Source organism: Chiroxiphia lanceolata, chromosome 3 (genome assembly GCF_009829145.1).
Source record: "Chiroxiphia lanceolata isolate bChiLan1 chromosome 3, bChiLan1.pri, whole genome shotgun sequence".
In the NCBI taxonomy this organism is placed as follows: Eukaryota; Metazoa; Chordata; class Aves; order Passeriformes; family Pipridae; genus Chiroxiphia; species Chiroxiphia lanceolata.
The window spans coordinates 36078351-36105797 of NC_045639.1; the positions used below are offsets into that span (position 1 = coordinate 36078351).

Here is a 27447-nt window from a genome sequence, read left to right on the forward strand (position 1 = left end):
TTTTTCCTTTTCTCTTTACTTAAAAGCAATAATATTCTACCCTTGACCAAAAAAACACCAGATTTTGTATCCCATTAGGGCCATTTATGTGAGTCATTAACTCTAAAAAAGGGGGAAAATAAGGTAACACAGTCCTAGCAACAGTTCAAAATTATATAATGCTTTTTGCCAACTCTGAATGCCCTTTAAGAAGTCCTACTTGAATGTTTTCTAATTCAGTTTTATAAATGGGAATAAATAAGTAAATACATAACTAAATTATTTTCCAAAGGTCATGCAGAAAGAAAAAATGGATTAGCCTATGGTTTAAGCACCATATTAGATCTTAAAACATGGTGGCTCTGCCATGAAGCCTCTTGTGCAACCTTGCATCACTCACTTATATAATTTTATTTTATGCATATAGGATTGAAAAAAACAATACCAGTATGTAAGATCTGGGAGGAACTGCAACCATATGACAGAGAAGCAGAAGTGCCAAGCATAAAATTCATGCTTTTAACTCACACCCATTTATGTTACAGACAAGACTTCCTCCTTGGATAAGCACGTAGTTCAAAACATAGGATGCCTCTGGAAACACTAGCACATTGGGAGAGCACAGTAAGAGAGAAGCCTATTAAATAAAACAAGCAACAATTTCTGAAAAAGAAATTCATACAGCCTTTCGCTTTCCCATAGAGTTTTCTTACATTCTCACAGTCATTAAAATGTATAAAAATTACTATTTTCAAAACAGCATTACCATGAATTATCACCACCCATGTTGCCTAGCAACTCGAGTAATTTTTGAATTGTGAGCTATAGAAAACAGTATCTGGAGTTTGTGCAAATGGATGTTCATTCGAGGGTTTAAAACACATTCATCTTGGAAATCAGAGGCAGACAATGCAGTGCTAATGCAAAACTCAAATTCTCTTAAAAACATAAAATGGCACTAACAAATACTGTAGCTCAGCAAAACCCTTCTGTAGCAAATCTAAACCCTATTATACTAGGTCAGGGCAGGAGTTTACTCCCTTGCTCCTCCTAGGGCTTGCAATTGCCCCTTTCCAATTTTTATGAAGATATTTGACATTCCTATGGAGAAAATAATTCTTGCCCAGTCTTCTGAAGGATTTGTTCATAACTCAAGACCAAAGAAACTGGTGACATAAAATGGCAATGTATTTAAGTCAAATTAAAAATTCTATTTTTATATAACATGCTGAGCTGGAAGAATGTATTGGTTCATACCATGACAGAATTATGTGCTTACTAAGGTTCAAAATAGGACGGGACATAATAGTGGCAAACAGATAACCCACTGAGACATTAGAAAGAGATTATAAGTACATATATGGAAGATACAAACTCCCAGAAATCATGGCCTGGTCCTTGTTCCTTAGCTGCAAGTATTTGCCCATTATAGGGATTCTTGCACATTCTTCAGACCCATGTGGAATTTAACATGAATGCAGGACAAGATCCCAAACCACATCAAACCATGTTGTTTGATGTCTGAGAATTTCTGTATTACTTTCTTACAACTTCAGTAGACAAGTTCCTGCTAAAGCTAGTGTCAATATGTGTTACTATTCCCAAAAAAGGGGTGGTGGTGCGGAGGTGTTCCCAAGAGAGAAAGATTCCAACTTAATGGCTTCCAAGGCTTAGTTTTATGGGTAACAATAAAAGAAAAGCAACGTGCTAAACAACAGTATGCATAGAGACTGCAGGCAGAGAGGCAAATTCATCCCTGGCACAAACACACAGACCACTGAAGGCAATGCAGTAGCATCTGCTTATACCAGCTATGAATCTGAACAAGCTTTTCCCTATAACTACAACTACTACCTGCGGAGATAGAGCTGGATACAGCACTGAAGGGAGTTTAAGAGCCTGCAGCCTCTTAGAGTTTAGAGAACCAAATTTCTGCAGTAAGAAAAAAATCTATGAATTTTGTGAGTTTCTGGGCTCTCAGGAAGCAATGCAGTGCCTACTGACAGGCTGCCATAAAACACTTAATGGCTGTTAATTATCTCAGATAAAGAAAAGATGCATTTTGTCTACTGGTCTATGGAAATTTGCTGAGACCACACACATTGTGCAGAGCTGTCACGTAAGAAAACACTTCCATTGTTTTCATTTGGTCCCACTCAACAAAGGCAGTGAACAAAAATTTTATTTTATCCTTAACAATGAAAGCAAACACCCCTAGAGAAAGAGAAATTATCTCAGCTAGATAGCTTAGTCATTGCTCTAAACAAGAGATGCCACTGAACACATCACGTCTGTCTATGGGATACTCAGACTCTTCTACTCTTCTACAATGCAGCACACACACCTGCATCCCCCTTCCTCTCATTGTCACCAAGGAGCAGCACACACCTGTTCTGCCAGATTACTAAGCAAAAAGTGTTTATGCTCACCCAGCCACCAAAACTTCTATTTCCATGGTTCATGAATAGATAGCATATGGGGAAAAGTGCTTTCTGGATTCTATTCAACAAGAAGACAAAATTTGATCCAAATAGGCCAGTATTTTTTTTTCAGATTACATTTTAAAAGTCCTCCATAGAAACAAGACATTGCCTCTGATTTACAGATGACCGATCACTTCTCTATACTCTATAATATCTGTTTTTAAAGGAGTGAATTGAAGAGGAGATTGTGGCATGAAGAGAGCTTCAGCAGTACAGACATGGATGAGAAACTGTGCTGGCACCTCTGTGTGAGAGATTGGACATGTAGCAAGTAGAAGAAATGTTTGGTAATGCTTTTCTCCTAGTCAATCATTCCCAGAAAGACAATTGTTGTATTTGGTAACTACTCCTTGTATGTTTAGTTCTAGCCTAGGGAGCATCATTAACATCTTTTTTTCTATTCCTATAGTTGACCTTCCCTTTCATCCATAAAGTTCAACAGGAAGGAAAACAGATTTTTGATAAGTATAGTTTGAGTTACACTTTGTGAAGTGCAAAATTCAAGGTATTTTTACACTATGACTAGGTGCATGTTTCACAAAACATTTAATGAATGTTTATACAAAGAAATGTCATTGGCCCTCAACTGAATTCCAGTCTTACTGAGCTCTAGGAATGGGAATATTTCCAGAAAGCATGTCTTAAGTCCAGACTTCTAAATAATTTTTTTAAATAAATGTTAGAAGAGAAATAAAATTATAACCAACCTCAATGCATTTTTATTTTCCAAAATGAAGACAAGCAATCTTGAATGAACATGAGAAAATAATCACGTTTGTAGCCTTTAAAATTATAAAAAGGGTAAAATCTATGGACTGAAATACTGCTCTGTGAATGACTTATTTCATTTTCCATGTCATCGTGTCGTTCCTAACTCCCGATGTCATATACATGTCCTTCATGAATGGTGACATTCACTGGCAGTTTGATTACAAGTTGCTACTGTAAGCCATTCCCACGATGCTAGTTGCTATTCCTTAAGCTCTAGGCTAGAGAAAAGCAATACCGTCCACAAAATCAGAAATTCTCAATAGGAAAGCCGTGTGAGTACCTGGCTTGGGTAATGAATCCAAGCTTCCTCTCAGACCTGCACACATGACAAATGGGGTGAAGCAATGATGAAGAGAAATGAGTACAAAGCATACCTACAAGGCAAGCAATTCCTCTCATTCCCTAGAAGTTGCCTGCAGTAGCAAAGGCCACTTGTCTAGTGTGACAAATAGGGCCTACTTCTTTTTTGCAGGTGAAAGGCTGACACTGAGATTCAAACCATATAAAAAAAATGCAAAGTAACCTTGGGTCACAGAAGGAATCTCATGACCAACATGCATACTCATTGTGACATATATTTTCAAGAATGTAAATTCCACACAATGGACAGCAAAATAATTTTCTCTATAGTTCTGCGTTACGGTAGCAATGTTTCTCTCCTTGGAACAAACATGAAATGCTCTCACATTTCAAATACAGATGTAAGGTTAGATCAGGTGTCACTGAAGCTCAGGCAGGTCTTACTGTAGCTCAAGAGAGCTGCATTGACCCCAGCAGGCTGTTTTCCTCCTTACCCAAATCTGCCTCAGGCCCAGACAGGCAAATTGCTTTCAAGCATCCTCCAATTAGGTGCGACCCAGAATACCACTTACTTGTATGGGATGTGTTTGCTTCCATTGACAAGGGCGAGGATGACATTGCCCAGCGCTGGCAATGAGAGACAGAGGCCAGAGCTTCCCTCCCGGTTTTTGCTGAGTACTTTCACGCAGCTGCCCAGGTCAATAAGGTGCAAACGGCTGCGACCTCCAGACACTGCCATAAACAAAGAAAGCAAAGAGTTAGTATATGTCTCCAAGAGCAGCTTCCCATGCAGGCAGAAAACTCACCAAGACTTGTGAAGAGGAAACAACACAGAAACCTTCCCTAATTCATGTTAGCAGACACAAACTGGAGGAGTCCTGTTAACTCACTGTCAGTCTTTATTGCTGTACATTGCTGTCTACTCCAGACTTGTGTAAAAATTGCCAAGGCTTTCAGTACTCACCCTCTCCTCTAGGTTTAACTCTGTGAGAGTCACCAAAGTGACTGTATTTTTTTAAATATAGTTTTATTAGCCTGTACCTGAGTTGGTTCTGTTTCTGTCTCTGTCACTACTGTTCCTCTGTCTGGAATACTGCAGGCTGGGAACTGCTGCTTAGTGAGCAAGGATCCTTCTCTTATTTTTCCCATCCTGAATCCTGTATCTTAAGAAGAACCTGTGGTATCTGTGGGATGTTCAACTTTGCTTTAAGTCTACATACTTTTATGTTATCCTTTCAGCTAAGAAAAAGTTTGCCATGCTGGAGTGATTGTGAAGTAGATCCTCTGTTCTGAAAACAGTTTCTGTAAGACTGGCACTAGATCTTTATGGGTTTTTTTTGTTTATTCTGTATCAACACACTACCTTTAGAGTAAGAAGATGCTACCATTGAAACATCGAGATTAATAGACATTTGCTCTCTTTAAAAACCTGTGGTTCCTTATGAATCCAGAATGGGGACTAAGTAGACTTTAAAGAAGTGCTTCGAGCTCTCTACTCTCGCAAGACAATTTCCTAGCTGAGTTTTTTGCAAGCCATCTTTGAACACTCTTTCCTATTCTCAGGGGTTAGTTTAGAAACAATATGTAGGAAAAGGCAGTTATATTTCTAGGATCTTAACTCAAAAGGTAAGAGCAGTATTCAAGGGCACAAACCTACCTTAAACAGCAGTGAAAATACTTTCACATCTGAGTTTATGCAAACAAAGTCACAGGCATTTTGACACAGCATCTCAAGTTACACATTTGGTAAAAAGAAGTATTAGCACTGAGCAGGGACATCTTTCACAAGCAAAGATGGCAATGGGAGCAACTAGATGATGGGAACCTTAGAAAGGATTTTATGGATGTATTTAATTGCTTTATAAATGTCTTATCAATCACAAACATCCTTTTTCAACGGCCCTGCATTCAGTAGCTGTGGTACCAGGCCGTGGCAGACACATTGGTGCTGTAAGAGGTAGAAGGATTACATAAAAAAGTGATGAAGACATTTGTAAAACTTCTACATATTGACAAAAAGGTGATTCACAATCATGTAATTTTTCAGATTCAGAAAGTGTACTATGAAAATGTATATAAATATAGAAAACATACAGCTACTAAAGCTATATATAACTAGTAACTATAATATAAAACATATTAATCTACACTGAAAAAAGAGATTTCATTTTGCTAGCACTGCAAGACACAGGGCTCACTGCTAAGCCCTATTTACCTGGTATCTTGCATGACAGAAAACTTTCTATTGAAAAAAAGGAAGAGTTTCTCTAAAATGTGTTATGTATAATTTTATAATTCTGTTTCAGTTATAGTTGATGACTAGTTAAAAATTAATAACAATAAAACTACAAGTAGATTTTCATTATAAAAGAAAAAAACAAATTAAGAGAAAAAGAGAAGATATGAAAATAAAGCAAGCAGAGGGAAAAAAAGAAAGAAGGAAGAAAGAAGAGAGAAGACAAAAGAACAGAGAATACTCTTTCTGTGAAAGTGATTTATGCTATGGTATTTGAGAATAACATTCCAAAAGTGTATCCAGTATCTCTGTCAATAAATGTTAAAATACAATGACTTCTGCTGCTTTTAAGTCCTGTCAGTTCTTCAGCTACATCAGGTGTTTGGCAACACCTTCTTCACATACTGGACTTCTATGTATTCTCTCACAAGGAAGTAGTATCCACACACACTACAGGCTCCTGCATTTGCCACACAAAGTTAGGCTTCCTTGGGGAACCAGTCAGGCTTCTGCACCTCTGAACTTCTCATGGGGGACTTTTGTCTCCCCTTTAAGAGTCCTTAAAAATCTTAAACTTAAGAGTCCTTGAGTCCTCTAAGATTGTTGCCCTCAGAAGACTGAAATTACCTTTTTTGAGTGTCTCCCAATCATTTCATTAGAAAAACAAAGAAACGCATTTTGTTGCTACTGAAAATGACTGCAGGTGACATTACTGAATCATACAAAATGAGTATTTCTGTTGCTAAGATTACCAGATATCAGAGAAACAAAAGAAAATGAATGAAATCACTAACTTTCAAAAGCTCAGTCATATTGTTTCCACATATATTCCTATTACACAGGTTGAGGAAATGCAGAATAAGATAAATTACTAGATCTTTCCTTTTAATTTAATTTACATGCTGAAGTAACATTTTTAAGATTGTAGATCCACTTGTTTGGAAATGAAGTTATTTGTTAGGCAAGTTCTCCACTAATGTGCCTGACAACTATAGAGAAAAGAAGTGAAACATTGTAACACTTGGTTTTGTCTATGGCCATAGAGACTTTGCAGAGCTGACAGCTGAAAAATGACTGTGCCAGTTCTGCCACAATGTCATTTATTTCAATGGTGCTAGGCCTGCTTCACGACATTCCTAGTAATGAATCTAACAAGGAGGTAAGTACAGTACCAATGCCTTATTCTAACAGTAATTTTTTACCAAAATCACATGTTAGTCAGCCCTTTAATCTCTTACCCTTCAGAAGCTGAGGGGTTTTTTTGGTTTGTTGGGTTTTTTTCTTTTCTTTTCTTTCTTCCTATCCTTTTTTAATCCTGTTATATCTCTACTATCTTCATGGGTTTTTTCTGAGAAGTCCTTCATTACAGCAGGAGACAGTGATAATCACTAGGCGCCCTTTCTGAGCAGCTGGAATTCCCTCCTCATTCAATTATCAGTCAGATCTGACCCTGCCTGGCTTGTAAGGCCACTCAGATATGGGAACTTGAAGACAAGAGGTGGTATGGCCACTAGACAAAGATATAACTAGAGGCAGTGGGCAAAGCATACAATATTCTAATCCAACAGGATCATGTCTTCTTTTTTTGAAATTATAGCCACAGGAAAATAGTATTTTCCCTTTTACTAATGGCATTTGAAAATAGTAGCAAAGGACTGTATGTACACGTACTTTCATGCAATAAAAAGCATTAAGTATTAAATAATTGCAATAATTATTCCCTCAAAATCAGCCATTTTATTTCTATAAACCAATCTGTTTGAGTATTCACAGTCTTCCTTTCCACTGCAGGGTGGTTAATTAATATACCTTTAGTTAACTGAGATTTCTGCCTGCCAATTCCACCGGGGTTATTACTTAAACACATGCAAGCCGTATTTCCGTTTAGCGCAACTTTCTGGTTTTCTCTCTTTCTTCTTCATTCAAACATTAGATATTAATACTGCAGTGGTGATCACCCACTAAACATCATAGCTTGCAATCTATTCCTTATTACAGACAACCTATGCAGAGCCAGGAGCTGACACATATGCTGTTTCTGCATAATTGCTTAAGTCCACAAATTTAAAGAAGCAGATGTCTCTGGTGTCTTTTGAACAAACTTTTTTTCCTGTAAAAAAACATTATTTGAAAAAAGAATTTTAACATGAAAGTTTTCTTTTTCAGCAGGGGTGCCTCATACTATACAAATCTTTTATCATCGTAACTCACTAAAAAAAACCCACTCCCTGTATATCTGTAGTCATAAACAATTTGGGAGTCTTGAAACAGAAGACAAGTATAATAAAAAAATATAAATGGTGTGAGCCAAATGAAAGCCTCGAAAATTATAGCAATATATAAGTAGACACAGAAGTATCTTTTCCTCATGGACAAGTGGGAGATGGAAGTAAAGACACAAGCCAGTAAAAGCATCTATAACAAAGAGAGGGAGCAAGTCTACCTGAAAAGTCTGGAGCCTTTACAAAGAACCACAAGAGTCCTCTGTGCACACATAGTTTGGCCAGCAACTAAAATAACACGTACTTCCAAGAAAAGGTATAGTTTATGGATTGCCAACATCAACTTCCCAGTTTCTGTATTGCCAACATGAACTTCCACACACACTGCCCTATTCAGGTGCTAAAGAGGAACAGTTAACATAAAGGTGGCAAGGAATTCTCGTCACCACAATATTTTAATCCATTACCTCAACACTATCTGTAAAGATAATAATAAAAGACAATTTGAGAAGCATCTTCTTTTTTTCGGATGGAGAGGCCCACACAGTGCTGAGAATTGTCAGTATCTCTACAACAGCAATTAAACTGATGGTAATGTGATGGTAATAATTCCCAGTGGCCTTCAACGGCCTTTGGTGGGTCTTCACCTGGCACATGAATGGTCTGCTGGTATGAATGGCCCCACCCAATGCTGAATGAAAAACTCTGCTGATTTTCACCACTAAAGAATATTGTTTAAAGGCCCAAGTAAAGCCAGTTTCCAGAGAGGCCTGGAGGAGAGAGAAAGTAGCAAGAGGACAGCTCACTTCCGCCTTTGCCGCTCTTCTCCATGCGATACTGGTAGATGTGCAGAGTGAAGAGCATGTGGGAGTTGCGGTGATCCTCCTCGTCGCAGTCCCGCTGGCTGCTGCGGCGTGAGGCAATGGCAGCATCCAGGAAGAAGGCAGCCTTCTCTGCCGTAGGGGCACGGAGCTCACTCTGATTCTGAAGCTGCAGTTAACACAAGGGAGAAATCATTTAGAAACTCCCACACAAGTCAACACCACCAAGACAACTTACACCAGTCAACATATACTGTGGATATGCTGCTTTCTGCTGGGACCAAAAAGGAGGAGGTGCCAAAGCAATGAGACTGTACTGACACTAGCAGTGGCAATAACATGCCCTCCGGGAGCCCTGATGGCTAGAAGTAGGAAAAAAAATTGCGGAAAACATGTCAATCCAAAACTCAATAGCTGGTGAAGAGTGGCAGTGGCAGGGCTATATTACCCTTCAGAATGTGTTAGAAGGGAGCAGTCCACAGATATATGGTCCCAGATAAATCTAGGAAATAATAGGACTGAAAATTGTGCTTAGTCTCGTGGCATACCGGCAGCAGCACAGAAGAGAAGCCCTTTCCTTACCCCTTCTTACCAAAAGCTTATGCACTTGCTAATAAGCCAGGGCAATCCATTAAATGGAACAAGGAAGGTAATGTACATACATTCACATTTGCTGGACCTCAATCCCAGTCACCAGCCTGCTCTTAACTCCCCAAAGTGACAGACAGCTTAGGAGGGCAGATATTATTAACCCTCCCATACATTAGGAATGCATGCATGTTTCATGTCACCTAAGATTAGTTTGTCTGTGAAGGGACACGTGACTGCGCAATCTGATAGCATTAGTTTCGGTAGTATGCAGAACTGGCTCACAGCCCATAGGATGAGCTTGTTTTGTCTGGTGTAAAAACAGCAAGGAACTCCCTTTCTTGGGGTTTGCTCCCCTGCTATATAATATAGCTAGAAGTAAAATTCTCCTAAAGACGGTACTTCTGTCTTCTCTTTGTGACCATTAATCAGCCCGAGGAGGGATAAAGCTGAGGCTGTGTATGGGATGGGGTGACACAGCTGAAGGCTAAGTATTCTCAAGAAAGAGGGAAGGGGGCAGGAAGGAGTTAACAAGGCAAGCAGAAGGCAAGTCAGTCTGTGGGCTGATCTCACAATGTAAGCAACAATGTGCATACTTGGAAAGGTCCAGTGACAGACAGTATGACATATGGTGATCATTCATTTGCTATATACGCTGCTGATTCTGCATATCTGTATGGCTATAATATAATAACCTCCCTTCATTCGAGGATTTTGAGAATTCAGGTGTAGGACATATGACTCCAGAATGTCGCTATGTCTTTTAAGAACACATAAAAAGGCTTCTTTCACTTGCAATTTAACTCAGTATTTTACACTGCAGAGATACATAGATGTCTCATGGAGATACTTCTTCTTCATTGATCTAGAATAATTAATTTTGTATATAGCTGTTGTCTGTATCTATATGAAAATAAGCCACAATAATGGGATATTTACTGTTATTGCTATTGTGCTAAATACCTTGGTAAAGAATTAAGCTCTAAGGAGATGGTAGATGTCACACAGTTATGTAACACAAGTAATGTACATATGCTAATTCAGATCTTAACTGACCCATCTTCCACCCCAATGGGAACTGTGAAGACTCAAGTCTCTCATCTCATATTCACTAGACTGCACCCATTAGTGGATACCAGAGAGTGAGATCTCTTGAGATAGTGTAAGTATTTCATAAAACACCAAAGTCAGGAGTTAAGAGAAAAAGAGAACCCTAACTGTTATTCAAAATCAAGATGCAACTTTGTAGTCCTTAGGTAGAATGGAAAACAATGAAAAATATGACCTAAGTATGCCTAAAAAGCTTAAACCACAAAGAGATAAGACACAAAATTTATTACTTCTTTTTAAAATCTCACAGTTCATGACTTGTGTAGATTGAATAATGATCTCTAGATGCTTGGAGCTGGATATAGTGTAGATGACCCTGTGGGTCTGTTCCCCCCTTCTCCCCTCCCCATCCTTAGATAGGTAGGGCTCTCTAGGTTCTTGATGGAATCAGCCTTTGCCTTTCAGGTTGAAAGAACATATTCAAGCTCTATCATGCTTGTTTGCTCCCTCTTCATCTACTCATACAGAAAGCATATTTACTCCCTCACAGACAGCAAAATGAAAGAATAGACCTTTTTTTCCCTCAAAGCAAGCGAGGCAAAAAGATAGGGCTGCTGAGAATTTCTCATGGCTATCCAGAAATACATGAGCCAGTTACTCATTCCTGCTAAACCTCTGAACCTGAGAAGAGTTTCAGTTATTCTTGACTTGCCCAGATCAGGAATTTACTTCTTGGCAGTAATTAATAAGTAGTGATTAATGTTTCCTGCAACATTGCTAATGCAAATGCTATAAATAATATAGTTTATAAAGAAATAAACAGCCATATTAATGGCCTACAGCTATTTGTGCAATACTGTAAATATTTTAGTTTGTTGTTTTACAAAAGAGAGATCACACTTTTTTTTTTAAAGAATGAGGTGAATTTTTGTTTGTACTGAATGTTTTCAAATTTTATTGCAAACACAAGCCCCTGCTCAATATCAGTTATACCAGAGGTACAAATATTTAGGCCAGGAGAGCAGATGGCCCTGCAGCTGCAGGTCATAAAGTTCTTGCATGTTTTAAAGTAAACACTTTCAAGTCTATAAACTTAATGCCTTGGGTAGTTCTTGAATTTGAACCACTTCAATAGCTAAAGAAAAAAAAAAGTCATGTTGCTTGTTTCAATGTAAAATGAACTTTGGATTCACCTGCATGCCACAAATGGGGTCTTCACAAAGGTAGACACCTGGGGACTGGCCATCTTGCAGGCTGCCTGTAGCCACTTCTGACAACAGGTCTCTCAGATTTTCTTCTTTCCCCCACACTTCCACTGCAGAAATTCGGACTGAGAAGCGGGCTCCTGTCTTCTCTTTCCGTTCATTAATCAACTTGAAGAGCCATGAGATGGCACAAGGAATTATGCCAAGGTTTTGCATGGAATCATCCTTCCCAATCATGGTGTATGACTTCCCTGTCAGGAATAGGGGGATGCAGAAAATAAAACATTATTCCCAGAACCTTCACAGTCTTCTGCCAAGAGAGATTATCCTGCACAACCTCCTGAAAACAACTTCACTACAACAAGCACAGCCAGCAAAGGGAAAAGATAGGCAGGCAGACAAATTAGCACATGGAGAATGCAGATGAAATCTTGAGCTGCTTTCAAAAATCATTACCTCATGCATTCCCCTGACGTGTCCCATTCCCCAGGCAAGGTGCTGCAGGACGCTACCATGCAACACTGCAGCCTCTGATAGGTGTGGGTGAATTGTGGAGAGAATTGAGTAGAGCAGGAGTCCCATGGTCTCTAAAAATCCCTGCTTTAGATACTCTAAGTGTAGTATTCTTTCAATACCATTTTACTTCAAAGCACTATATTGCATTTCATATGCTGGGGGGTGGGATTGACATAAACTTAGTCCCAGAATCATACAGATGTAACTTTAAACAGAAAAGGAAAAAAAACCCAGCACAACAGGTATATGTGATCATTTGGTGCAGAAGTGGGTCCACAATAAAAACTATTTCATCTGGGTCAAAACCACCCCCTCATTTGGTATTATTTGACTCTGCAGCTACAGCTTTGGCTTGTCTTTGTTGTAAAAGTTTGCTATTTAAGAACAGACATAGAGTACAATCTTATACTGCTTTAGGTGTCACCACATATAATGCTTTTAGATAAGTTTTCTAAAGCTCCTAAATTGATAAGCCAAATTATAAAGGTATAAATCCTTTCAGGCAAGTACTCCTGGCTTCTTTACCTTGTTTCATTTCTTACATTGAATCTTATGTGGAATGCACACGTCTGTGTCAAGGTCTGGTCTATCAATAGCTTGTGGAATGGTGGTGGTGCAATTAACAATGTAACTGCAGAGACTCAACTGGTACTCCAGCAGAGCCCTAGCTAGAATACCTCTCTAAAGAACATGTAGCACTTGCGAAACTGTTATCTGGTGGTTTCCTTTTCCATCTCACTTGTCATCTTGTGTGTGGCAAGTCAAAGGGGGTTAAATACCTAAGAGCTCATCCTACTCTTGCTCCTGCCTTGTTCAGAGGGGCCTTGTGGTGTAGCTGAACCAGTGACCTGCTACAGTCATTATACCAGAGCTGGTGGCATTGCAACATTCAGTAGTCTCCAGTTTTTGTTGCCTATAATTTGGCATAATTGTGGCCTGATACAACTTGATCTTCTTTACCACCCAAAAAAATGAATTATCCTTTTAAGTTATATGTATATGACTGTTTCTTTGAGACAGCAAAGAATGGAGATCATTGCACGCAGACAATAAAACTCTCTTCATTCAAGAGACAGTACTTTCAAAATACAACTAGATAAGCATGAGCAAAACATATGATTACTCTTGAAATACAATTATTTCAAAAGAATAGTGTGTTAATGATGACAATTCTCCTTTTTATTTTCCTTCCATGAATACCTGAAATTCTATTGAAGTGTTTGCAAAGTGCTAGTTCTGATCCATTGGTAACATTCAGTTAACCATTAGAATAAGACTTGCTGGAGACACTGCAGGAACAGGTTAGTAATGAGTGAACTGTTTCATTAGGGAATAGAATATAAATCAAACTATTTGAGTGTCCAGTCACAACACTTGAATAGTGTCATCACAAACATCAAGTATTTAAGTGAATACTAACAGCCTTTACACAGCTTGATAAAAGTGGTATTTTGGCAAACCATCTCCAATACCAAGCACATTTGTAAAACTGTAAATCACTGTTGGATCATTCGTTAACAATTGTCCAATATTTATACAATATTGAAAGATGTGTAAGCAAGAGGTGAAGGTGTAGTACAGATCATGCACAGTGTACTACTTTCAAATACAATTAATATACACAGACAAATGAAAGTTTCTTTTCCCTGATATAATATACTAGCAATCTTGGGTTAAAATATTCATTTTGCCGCTTGAGTAGGGAAATTTAACAATACTAACCAAGCTTGGCATGACCAAAGCAGAACACGCAGCCATCTGCCCCATTGACCACAGACTGGATCACCTCAGCCACAGTCCCAGCACATACTTCAGCCTGTCACAGGTATTTAAATAAGAAAAAAGAAAAAAAGAAAAAGAGGAAAAAAAAAAGAAAGAAAGAAAAAGAAAAGCATTATCAATAATAAGGAAAATAACAATTTTCACTGGAAAATGGTAGTAATGTCATCTGTGCTCCAGTTAACATGCTGAAGTATCAAAAAGTCTAATCCTGCTTGTCTCATTCGTGTGACCTGTGCTGTCGATGGGAATGACATTACTTGTGTAAGCACATGAAGCAGGACTTTTGTTCTCTGTCAAGTAAGTTTCATTCGCTGAACCATCAACATCCTTTGTGGGGTTAAAAAAAATGCATTTATTGTAAGGGGATGTGGTTGGCCTCTTAGACCTGCCTATTTAGGGGATTTTAAAATACAGTTTTGATTAATAATCAATCCAATACTGAGGAATTTTTACAGGATCTATTATTTACCAAATTATGGATTGAGTTCAATTACACTAGCATGTTGGTAAAGAATATCAGGGGAACAAACAGCCTCTTTGGTACTAGCTGGATGACTACATTACTATGAGTCTTCTCAGCGTTTTGCAGCAGTAGACTCCATTCTGAAGACTGTAACAGTATTTTAAGAAGTACAACACTGAAATTTACCCTGGGCATTCTTGGATTTAAGGTTCCAGAAGGCTGAATGGTTTACAGTGCTTCTGCAGCAACTGCCTATCAATAGTGGATGAAACTAAATCAGAATTCACAGTTTAGGCCTTGATGGGAAGCACTTCACATTTGATAATAAATCACATAAATTCACCTAGTTCATGGCCATTTCTAAACTATTTCTACAATATAAAATAAAATGGGACAAGTAAGGGACTGTTCACAGGCCAGCCCCTTGAACTGCATCCAGGCATTAGTCTGGGAGGTGCTAGCTGCTGGGACCAGAATCAAGTGAGGGACTGGCCTAATGACAGTTATATGACAGTACTTTAGCTGGTCCTGTGTCTCAGCTCTGTTTAGTTTATCAGTGCAGAAATAGCCTTACAGGGTGGTTTTCTAATTATACCTTGCAATGCTACTTTATTTTTCTGCTGTCCTCATGACATTTGGGTAACATAGTTCATCAAACCAAAGAAGTCTAATAAAAAGAAATCTGCATATATACACATGAATAAAGATTTGTAGATTAAAATCCCCAGCTTCTTATTGTAAACTATAAAATAGAACACTATAAAAATAACCCTTGACCCCTTAATGAATAAAGGACTGTATTAGAGAACTGCAGCTCTGATCAGATCTCTGTATACACCAAATAATAAGATTTTATAATATGCTTGTTGATATTGAGGATTTTCCTACAAGGTACCATTTAGCACATTTATTGCATGTATAATTTTAGGACAAATTATTTACAGTAAAGAATAAAGAAAACACACAATTATCAAGTTAAAATTTAATAAACTGATTTCATTATTGATAATGATGGCATACCAAATTCAGCCCTGAAGGTACTACTGCTGCAGCAGAAATTAATTTGGCTCTGGTGCAGACTACTATTTCGATAACTATTCGGATCATACGTTGCCTACCTGTGATGCATCTTGGGAGAAAACTGCATCAAAAGCAAACATCTTGGGTGGAACCTGGTTTCCCCTTTTCTGGAAAGCATTCTGACCTCCGCAGGCCAAAGGGTCATAGAGTGTGATTTGCTTCTTACGAGGGTCAACTTTTAAGAAAGAGCTGGATTCAGATGTGTCTCTGGCAAGTGTGGAAGAAATGCGCACCATGACTTTGACCTGTCAGCAAACACACAAATAGATGAGCAAATTTCATTAGTCTGTTGCCTGCTCCAGACTGATACATTGAACAAATTTTCCAACTACACTCAACCAATTCATACTTGCTTGTTTTAGCTAGTGTCTCAGTGGAAGTTAGTGAACACACAGGAATTATGAAGCAGAATTTGTCCTAAAATATAGAGTAAATAAAGCCAGAACTCATCTCTATCTACTTGTGTATTTGGAATGATGACGCACATCACTGTGTTTTAGTGTCGGTGTCACTCAAGTACAACGATGAGGTATTACATCACCTTGTCTTACTCTCAATATAAATTGAAAATTAACCATACCCTAGTGGCCCAATTAAGAAAGCTGAAAGGTAATCTAGACTGCTAAGCTATCAGAACTGCTGTAGTTTCTACAAAAAGTCTGATCAATAAAAGCACCTAAAATATCTGTAATTTACAATTACCTTTACAATTTTAATTCAAAAGCAAAGATGAAGTGCTCGATTCTAAGTGTCATCATCAAAGAGTTGTGAAAAGAGTCCTGTTTTAATGGTCAGATTTTGAAATTATTGTCAAGGGAGTGGATGTAATAGGTGCTAAAATATTTGTTAAAACCTGTTAGTTCACAGTTCATTAAATAGCTACATAATAAAATGTTATTCTTGAGACAAAAATAAATCTTCATAGATTTAATGAGGTTATGCTGCATCCTTAGCCCAGTTCATAAGCAATTTAGATGTAAGGAAAACAGGACAATCAGTCTGGCTTTAGTTCTCCCCACAAATTCACCACCTGCAGACACGTAAGCTCCTGAACCTTACAGGGCAAACATCACCGCTCTCTCTCTGCCAGCTCTGTCCTAGAGCAGACTGACTTTCATAGCAACTAGACTGAATTTTATCTTAATGCTCCTTAATCATATGCCACTTGCATCAAACCCACCCCCGTTTGACATGCGAGTGTCAGCCAACAACCCTGGTCATTCCACATGAAATGGGCGAGGTCTGAATGTTTGTTTCAGCCCTAGGTCTCTTGGAAGCTCAGAAGGGAGGCACTGGTCAAGTTAGCAGGAAAGGGAGGGAGTACAGCTGTAAATCCTAGAGCATCAAGAAAACAAAGGACAGTATCAGTCTTGGGCTATTTTCCTATTTTCAACTTTGTGTGCCTTTGGCTTTTTTCTACTGTGTCCCACATTTTTAAACAGATACCAATATCAAGAGCGTTAGACTGATCTGCTGGAAAAAACCATAAATGTTATTCTTCAACTATGTTAAATAAAATACTTGCTCTGCTTAAGAAAATTCTTTCCCTTTAAGTTTATGTGTATTTTTAGCTGCTGTGAATCCATGTACTTCTAATCCTTGATCCTCGTGTGCAAAGGAGAGCTAACTGTGTTAAGTTATTTGGGGGATTGGAGAATAGATAGTGTGTAAAATTTAGCAAGCCTTCATATACAGGCAGTCTAAGAGTTCTTTCTGGCCTCAAACTATATGGGCATTCAGTCTTAACTACAGCTACACCCATTATGTTATGGTATAATATCACTAGCTTGGGTCCAGATTTAAACCTTTACACACAAAGTCAGATTAATACCTGCCACTTCTTACTGAGGTAATACTGCAAATCCCCCTAATTTCCAACAGCTTCCAATGTTTCCTCTTTCCCTGGAATAAAAGACCAATTTAACTGAAATCCTAAAAATTTACTAGCATCAGATAAACTGAATGAACCACTATAAAAAAAAGAGCTCAACTCTGAAGTTCCAGGAGCTGTCTAACAGCATACATTCTCTGACCATTTGGCTCCTCAACTCTGGCAAATATAAACATTTCTCAAGAAAAATACTTCTATTGCCATGAACCTTTCAATGTCCTGTGCATTGGGGATTTTTGTTTTGAGACCTAATGGTTCATGTAGTCATAGAATCACATAGGTTGGCAAACACCCATAAGATCATCAAGTTCAACTGTTAACCAATGACTGACAAGTCCACCACTATACCATGTCCCTAAGTGCCACCTCTACGTGGAATCTCAGAATAATTTAGGTTGAAAAAGACCATGTTCATGTATGCTAGGGCAGAGGAATATCCTATTGATTACATGTGGGTATCCTCATATCTGGACCACTTCTTACTCATCATGAAGATGTCTGTGCATCTTGGCAAACCATATCATGGGTAATTTGGCTCACCTCCATTTAGACCAGCCTGTTGGAGCTGTCTCCATCTGAGCCAGTTGTCTGAGCCCTTTGTAGGCAATAGAGAGAAACAGGCATTTCTAGCACTTAATTTGAATGTTCTGTTTTATAACAGATAAGAAGAGTTGCACTGCACAAATGCTTCTTGATTTCTCTACAGCACCACAAGCATCTTAAATGCTTACCTGAGATGCAAGTCCCTACATTCTAGGCTGCCTAAAGTTTCTATTTTTGCTGTATGAAAAAAAAAAAATGCTCTTCTTGGACCAAATTCAGCAGCAGACACACACACACAAATCTGTGTGACAGTCTCTAGCAAAAATAAAGTTAAGCACATGAGTGTGATGGACATTGAACACACGTAGTAACAACAGATTATTTGAACTCATCTGGTAATTTGTAGATACTTAGGGTATTATTCTAGGCCAGTTTCACACCAGTGCAATTCTTTCAAATTTCTCCTGATTTACATTACATTAATTGAGAAGACAATTAGATCCCATCTGTGCAAAATGTATGTTGCCTATATGCCACGGAAGCTGTGACTATAACAAAAACCCAACAGGCAGGCAAAATACAGGCAAACTTCAGCCCTGAGAAATACATATTGGGATTCAGAATTGCATATGCAATTATGGCACACTAAAATAGGCAGACCAAAACACATCTTAAAACATCTGAGCCAGATGTAACTTCTGACAAGACAGGCAGGCTTCTGGTCTGGGAATCAGGCTGAGACTGGGGAGGTAGGACCTCTTCTGACAGCTGTGCCTCAAATGCAGTATGATTGTGAGTTGGTGGTTCAATCTCTGTTTCACACTACTCACCTGTAAAATGGGCAGTCACAGTTTACTCCACTGCAAGGCACGCTGATATATTCATACAGTCCTTGCCTGGCCTCAAAGGACTGGCAGTAGCCATTAGGTAGACACTCCATTATAAAACATAATAGTGCTTGTAAACTAAACCCAAGGATTCAAGCAAGGCACTTCCCAACAGTAGTTATGACAAGAGTAAATCAACTAAGCCACAGCAGTAGAAACAATGGGAGACCAAGGCCTCCCATTTCACAGTCTGCCATTTCACAGTCCTTCATTGCAATTTACAGCCAGAGTTAAGGGGAGGAGGCTCAGAGTCTGCGCTGGACCCTGAAAATCCACACCACAGGGGAGACAGCATGAGGTTAGGCAAATGTAACTCAGTCAGCTGTGGGGATTGCAAAGGAACTTAATGGACTTAAAAGACTTCAGCTCAATTTAAGGAACAGACAGCAGATCACAGTGCTGCTCTGGGGAGGGCAGAAATACAGTATGGTTAATTTGAAACTAACTGAAGAGTGAAGTTTAAGAACTCTAACACTTTATGCTTGCAATTTATATTTAAATAAACTGTAAATTGAACTTCTCCTTAAAAAGAAGAAAGCAGGTTTTCTGCTTTACCTCCTATGTGTCATTACTCCTTTAGTCCAATGTTACAGTTTCCCACTAATCTTATGTAATTGAAGTGTCTAAGAGATACCACTTGCAATTAATAGGACCACTCAGTCTGCCAGAAATTCTTATTTGAATTCCAGTGACCAGGTCTTGGCAGCGCCCAGCCTTAGATGTACCTCTGACTGTTACTATGCAGAAACACAAAGGCAATCTCTTGAGACGTGGGCTCTTGGTAAAAAAAAACAACCTGGGCCTAATTTTGGTCTGATTTGGTCAGCCATGCAAATCTGCCTGAACTCAACAAGAATTACCTACCTTAGGAGAGGAGAGAGAGAATAAAAGGTCACTTGCTCTGCATCATTATTGTGCCTTTCTAGGATATAGCTTCATTTCTTAATTCAGCTCATGCATTTTAACATTTTTAATGTGTTTTCTCTTATGAGCTTACAGGATTTCATTGGACAACTATTAATCCAACAGCATCCCCATTTACTTCACCTGCCTTCAAAGACATGGTTTGTTCTTGCATGAGTTCTACAGTCATTGAATTCCACAATATTACTCATGGTGTGCAATGCCACAAATAAAAGTGAACAGAGCTATACTGTCTAGGTTTCCACAACTGAGAATTTTTGTATTTTTGTCTGTGCATTTATTTTACACATACGTGTGTGTATTTAAATTATATACACCATTTTTAAAACCATATACATTTTCTGAACATATATAAAAATCAGTATTTTTTTATAAGTTTCTCTCTAAATGGCAATTATTGGCACTGAAGGGTTCCTTCATGGGTACCATTCAGAAGCACCAAGGGAAGATTTAGGGGAATTGCTGTATTATCATTGTGCTACTGTACTGTAAAAATAAGCATAGACCTTTTAAGTAACTCTATGACAACTTCAGTTGCCTGAACTATGCTCCCTTGCTTTCTCCTTTTTTTCCCTAATGCATCCCTATATACACATCCACTATTCCTTGAACAAGGAATTTGCTAATTGTAGGATTTTCCCCAGATGAACTCAATTTGTGACCTGTCATGGACCTTTTGTTATGTTCATACTCTGTGGAGAAGGACAAAGGTTCAGCACACTCTGCAAAGTAGAACTGGTGCCGTAGGAAAAAAAAAAGAAAGCAGAGTCCAGCCACTGATACTGCCATGTCTCCTGTGCCCACAGGGGTCTGTCTGGAGGACAGACAGCAAAATGAGCAGGGAAGGTGGGAGAGGTAAGCTGTGTCAAAACTGTATCACACACAAATAGCTACAAACAGAGACTGGAATGAGGCAACACAAGCAATCAGAGATAACACTGGGGATATTATCACTTCCTTCTACTCTTGCCTGTAAGATCTCATTTGGGGTTCATTTATCTAATTACTGCAGGGACAGGGCTAGACAGCTGTTGCTTCAGGCATTGTGCTTGCCTTTATGAGCTGCTTTTCTCATCAATCATTTGAGCAGCTTCTGCTGGATGTGTGCTGGGTAGTGGTGGGAGGCAGGAGCTGCAGTGCAGTCGCAGTTGAGACAGGCCAGCCAGGGCTATTGAGCTGTATCAGCACTCCATCAATGTAATGGCAATCACTGGCTGCAGGAACAGCCTTATTGGAGGTTAATGAAGAGTAGGTTTTGTAATTTCTCACTGTTACAGTTGTAAATAATGGTGGCAGGCGTGCATTTTTGCTGTAGCCAGCCACAAAGTACTACAGCACAAAAAAATCTGTAACGTCCCATACGCTTATGCACATACACGCTTTTGCATGATGGATGCAAAGCTTCAAACCTTTCTATGGTTCCCAGAGAATATGGAAACCATCTCTTAAATATTTTAAAGGATTTTTCTTACAGATTTTGAGACAATTAACTGATCATGCAAACATGAAATCTAGGAGGTCATGCTAAACAGACTGACCCAGAATGCGACAAATATGGGATTAGATGAGTAGATGTTGCTTTAATGGAAATCTGGTCACATTTGGAAAAAAGAAAACAACAAACAAACTCGGGTAAATTATGCCAGTTCAGGAAGCTGCTCAGGAAGCATGTGTAAATAGGTCTTATTGTCCTCTCTTTCTATTTTCACGAAGGTAACTCTCCTAGGTTTCAGTGCTTTGCTTTAGCACAAATTTAGAAAATACATAGGCGTGATCACTCTTGCTCTTCGCGGCAATCGCTGTTACTGCTACTAATGCTTTGGAAAAGCAGTGAAAACAATTGAAAAAGCAATAGCAACCTGGGTGTGCAGGTCTCCTCTTTTTTTTTATGACTGTCTCTCTGTTTCTATCTTGTGTAATTGCTAAAACTTTACCGGCTCATCAACCCCATCCCATACAGCAGTTAAACTAATTTGCACTTGTAGCAATAATGGGAAGTAGTGGCAGTGTACTGTACCCAAACAATCATGTTATTCTAAAAACTTGCACTTATCATGATTGTACCCTTTTCCAGTTGGATGATGCAACTTCAATACTGAATTCAATAAAATCTTGTGTGGAATATACTCAAGGTCACAGGGCATGGCTCAGTGACCTCCTGTCTTGTTCATGTCAGCAGTAGCTGTGAGTTTTGTCAGTATGGTTTGTTACAGTCAAAAGACAACGCTGAGCACCAACAGTCTGAAACCAGCACATACATCAGCCCAGCCATCGCATTGCTACCTCAGCATTTACTAGATTCGAAATTAACATAGACCACTGCAACCTTCTTCTACCCTTAAAAAAGATTAAAAATAAAAAATAATAATAAAAAAACCCCAAACCACAAAAAAATAAACCCAAACCGGAAAAAAAAAAAAAAAAAAAAAAGAAAACATGAGGATCATGCTGTCATGGAAACAATCTTTCCCTAAGGCTCCCCCCCATACAGACTGTGGGTTCTTGGTTTTCCTTTTGCTTCTTTATGACCTCTTTGAGGGAAGTCTGCATTTCAGAACTGCGTAACTGAGCAGCCTGTGCGTTCCCTCAAACAGGAGAAGGATTTTTCCCAGCTTCTGACGCTCTCCACATATCTGCACATGGATCAACAGAAGCATACCTGCAGCAACTACGATGGGGTCAACACAGCCTGACTCAGCCCATGTGCCAGGATGAAATTCCAGCACTTTTTTTTTTTTTTTTAGAGAGAGAGAAAATATATTTTAAATCACTGAGAGGGGTATTTTCATAAGAACTCAACAAATCAAAACAGCCTTCAACAATCCCAGCATGAACAACATGGGATCAGCTGGCAAATTTTGTCTTCCCTGTAGTGGATCTGCAGATATGTAAGCATAAGCCTACTAGTACAGTCAGCAGATGCTTACTTAAGTCACCAGCGGACTACTGCAAAGATTTGCCTTGCTTCTCCCACTCTAATAGGAATGTATTTTTCTGTGCTTCGTATAAGTACAGTTGACCACTAGGAATTTCAAGATCTCACCTTTTCCTTGGTGCCACACCTCTTTACCTTTCAAAATCAAACACACATTTTGCTTCACTTCAGTGACTGTTTAAAGTAGACAGTTTCCCCTCTTCCTTTTTTTCTATTTAATACGACTTTTTCAAAAGGGTCTAAAGAATAAAATATCTATCTAGTAAATTAAACAAGGAAAGAACTGATCCCTGGCACGAAATGGAGAAATGGCATCCTTCCCTGTAATTTCATCCTCTGCTATGGTGTGGCCATATCCAATGGTCTGCCAAGATGGTCCCTTGCCCATGCTAATTTAAAAACCATGCCTGGAATTGTTTGGGAGAGTCTAGTAGCCCAACACCATGCCAGGGTCCTTGTTAACAATTCAGGAGTACGATGATTAAGTGCCAGCGCCCAGAAACATTTCCTGTTCCTGTTTAATTTATGTTTGAGTCTGTACTGGGTTTCATAGTAGCTTCATAGTAGCTGATATGAGGCTGTGTTTTGAATTTGTAATTACAATAGTGTTGATGACACAGGGATATTTTAGTTATTGCTGAGCAGTGCTTACACAGAATCAAGGCCTTTACTGCTTCTTGTACCACCCTGCAAACAAGTAGGCTGGGGGTACACAAGAACTGGGGAGGGGAGACAGCCAGGACAGCTGACCCCAACTGGCCAAGGGGATATTCCACACCATATGGCATCATGTTCAGCATATAAATCTGGGGAAAGAAGGAGAAAGAGGGACACATTCAGAGATATGGTGCTTGTCTTTCCATTATATGTGATGAAGCCCTGCTCTCCTGGAGATGGCTGAGCACCTGCATGCCCATGGGAAGTAATGGATGAATTCCTTATTTTGCTTTGCTTGTTCATGCAGCTTTTGCTCTTTCTAGTAAACTGTCTTTATCTCAACCCACAAGTTTTCACTTTTACCCTTCCAATTCTCTTGCACATCCCAGTGGAAGGGAGTGAGCAAGAGGCGGTGTAGGGCTAAACTGCCTGCCAGGTTAAATCACAGAATGGTCCCAGTCACAGACCACTGCACAGCTTAGCCATGTTTTCCATTCTTTATGTTAAACACAGGAAACAAAGGTTGTGCAGTAGTGGCATCCCAAGCATGTAATGTGTCATATGTTGCTCCGTTCTATTTCGACCCAGCTTGATATCTACAGATCCTACAGATCAGATCAGCCAAACCCATCAAACCCATTTGTGGCACCAGGGAGACGAGCCTCCCTAAAGGAACTTCCATGGTCTCATGATTGATGACAAGGCTGCTGTCATTCTTGCTGCCTACACAAGGCTACCATCAGAGCCCCAGGAAGGAGGTAGATGGTAATGCTGAGTCACTTGCCTATTTCTCATAGGCCATGCTCATATCCTCCTGCTGTGCAGAAAGACTGACAAGAACTTGGCTTTGCCTGTTAAAGTTTCCTCTTAGAAACCTGCCCTTCCAGCAAAACATGACTGTACTGCCTCATCTGCCACAAGGACTGGCGTTGATAGAAAGCAGAAGCAGTATCAGTATAGCAATATCTCAAGCTCATGCCTTGAAAATTATGTCTGCTATATTATTTCTAAGAGCCCCAGTTTCCCTTTTTGTGAGGCTGTGAAAGAGGTGTAGAGGATGCAGCTTGTTAAGTATAAGCGGCAGGTCATCTCATCGCTAATTAAAGAAAGTGTGGCACTGAGGGCTTCACATTATATGTTCTCTGGAGAAGAGGAATTCCCAGATGAACAAGGCTATCAGTTTTTTTATCTAAGGAAACAAGAATTTGTATTGAAAGAATGCAAATAAAAGACAAAATTTTCCTTACGTGTGTCTTTGAGATAGATGTCTTTTCATGCTAGAGAAACAAAGGATATACAGGTATTGCAAAGAGATGTATAATCACAATTGTAAGCTTTTCCATTATTTATAAAGATGATCTCCGTGACTGCATACAAAAGAAGATTCCCCAGTCTGCACATAAAAGTGTATGCCATAGCACCATAAATAACAAGTAGCAATACAATCAGACAAGAAGAATTTACATTATTTAAGCAAAGCCAGAAGTGAAAAATTGCAGTTTAATGTATATAAGTGTGGAAAAAGATGTAAAACTTTGGAGTGGCAGTTGCTAATGGCAGACGGTAAATAAAAGGGATAGTTCTGACTAGGAAAAAGATTTGAGACTTCATAGTGAGGAAAAAATATCCCAAAGAAAGCAAAGAGTCCCATTGGGAAAGAGAGCCTATATAAATGAAAGGAGGTACAATTATTATATTAGGCAATATAGGTGAGATAATTAACAAGTGCTTGGGTATTCAGAGGAGAAATCCAGTCTCCAGAAGTGGAGTATAAGCAGCCTCCAGTACCATACATTGCATGAAACAATCAGCAGAAACTTCAAGGATTAGAGTTAGATGCTTTAATGAGAAATGTAATACATTACAATACCACTGAATTCAGCAAGAATTCTTTATTTACCTGCAAGTATACAGGATGAGGATTTGACCTTAGTTAGGAACAACCACAAACCAAATGAAATTTGACAAAGGAGGAAATGATAAAACCTGGATCCAAGCAATGATATAGTCTATATTTATATAGACCTTTTATCTGAAGATCCCTCAGAGCTTTGCAAAATCTTCTGATGGAATCAAGACACATACTTACAATTATTCTCATTTTTCCACTGCAGAAATAAAGCCTAAGAGTAAATCAATCACCAAAGATCCAGGAAAAGCATGTTTTACCTAAACTTTACCTAAACTTTACTCTCGTTCTCCCTTTTCTTATCCCATAACTGTAGGCTGCAATGTTTACAAGGGCATAAAATTGATATTAAATTTACTTTTTCTTTCATGTTGTATCCTATTTAATACTACTTTCGTGCTTTTATCTTTGGGAGTGGTACAGGGAGGCACAATAATTTCAGAGCCCAAGCAGCCAGTCATAATAAATGGGATCCATTTGTAATGCTATATATTATTATCTCTAACTAAAAATGCTTTTTTTTTTTGAGCTTTAACAGAAATCCATGCAACAGATTTTTATGTTGGACTTGATTCTGCATTCCTCTGAAACAAACAGAATTATTTATTGTGCCTGGAACGAGAATAGAACACAAGATCATATAAGATGCATCTGAAGCTTCACCTAACTCTATAATATTCCATCTCCAACAGTGATCCAACGGTCTGCCCTGTGAGCCTCCCACTGTGGTGAACTGCACTGCCATCCCCCAGCTCCTTCCCAAACAGTGCTTTGCTGATAGCTGTATGGCTCACATAACACTTGCATCTTACTGAGACACAAACTGAGAGGAACACATACTATCAGGAGAGAGCCACAGGCTCCAATGAGTCAACTTGTAGTCTAAATCAAATCTACAGCCCATTCAGGACATTATTTGGCTTGGGCATATTCATAGTTCCATTTGTGGGATGGTGTCACTCCTTTTGGAGGTGGAGTGAGAAGTGCTGCACAAAGGTCTCCCCTGGGTACATATGTACATGAAGTTGCCTCTCCGAGCTCTTCTAAAACCTGTTGTCGAGGCTCATTGCTTGTGCTACTCAGATTTTGGGTTTTTTTAACGCCTTCCCCAGTCCTAACATTCAATTGTTTTCTGACCAGTAGCGAACATTGTGCCGGGATTTTCAATAGCCTCTAGAAGGTACTAGAGCCTGACTCTTACCCCTGAAGGAAATCAAATTCAAGGAAGTCATATGTCTGAGGAAATTTGTTCCTAGAAGCTGGGGATCAGCAAACACAGCCTCTGGTGGCACAAGGATGCTCTTACCTACTTGGAAAAACCCAGACATATTAGCTAAGTCTACACTGTTGGTGCAAATGATGTCTGAGTATTACTCCGCAATACTGGATCCTGGGCACACATCTCACTCCAGGTACAGTACAGCTCAACTCCACTGCATCCTGTGCTCCCATGGGAAGAAATCCAGGTATGTAGGCAAGGAGGATAGGATGGTATGGTATGCTTAGCACTGCTCCTGGCCCGACTGATCACAAAACCAAGATACCAGATGTAATGCTTTCCTGTGTTTTTTTTTTACTAAACATAACTAGCTAAATAACAGAAGCAAATCAGCGAGACAGATGAACAAAAAAGACAGAAAGAAAACTAAACAGTAGCCCAGATGGGAACTAAATGCAAATAGTACTTTGACAAGTGGAACTTGTCTCATGTCACAAACTTCTTTTACCCTCAGCTTTAGTATACAGTATAACATTGTGACACTCTTCCTTGATGAATGCTACTCTATAGCAATGAGTAGCAGTCAACAAAGTGCCATCTACCTAGTGACCCCTACCACTAATGATTTCATCTACTGCTCACTGCTTTGTTAAACATTGCAATAAATAACAGCAGTATTTGTGAATAGACGGGATAACCAACCACTTGCCCTAGAACAAATATCCAATGCTTGTTAGTAATCTTTGTACATGCCCTCAGTTGTAATTCTGCAATCTAATTCAGGCAAAATTCCCATCTTCCACCTCAACTGCCATTTCCTGACTTCTGAGGACTTAACCATGCAACCTTAAGATTCCTTTAACACTGCGGTTTGTCAACAGAATAAGTCATTATGCTGTGTGTAATTTAGGGACTGTGTAATTCTTCTAGCAAGTAGCAGCCTTTAATGAATGGCACCTGATCAATAATGCAGAATTCAACACTTG

The 27447-nt window shown here is 39.0% G+C and overlaps 1 protein-coding gene across 1 annotated transcript in view; it reads right to left on the minus strand.

The window, feature by feature from the left end:
• The window catches only part of KIF26B (kinesin family member 26B), a 288079-nt gene that overhangs the window by 52354 nt on the left and 208278 nt on the right, over positions 1 to 27447 (minus strand). The window contains exons 6-10 of the mRNA XM_032683581.1: positions 15535 to 15741; positions 13894 to 13987; positions 11644 to 11906; positions 8798 to 8981; positions 4106 to 4265 (exon numbers count right to left, since the gene is read on the minus strand). Coding sequence (XP_032539472.1) covers positions 4106 to 4265; positions 8798 to 8981; positions 11644 to 11906; positions 13894 to 13987; positions 15535 to 15741 — 908 coding nt within the window. The remainder of the gene's footprint in view (positions 1 to 4105; positions 4266 to 8797; positions 8982 to 11643; positions 11907 to 13893; positions 13988 to 15534; positions 15742 to 27447) is intronic.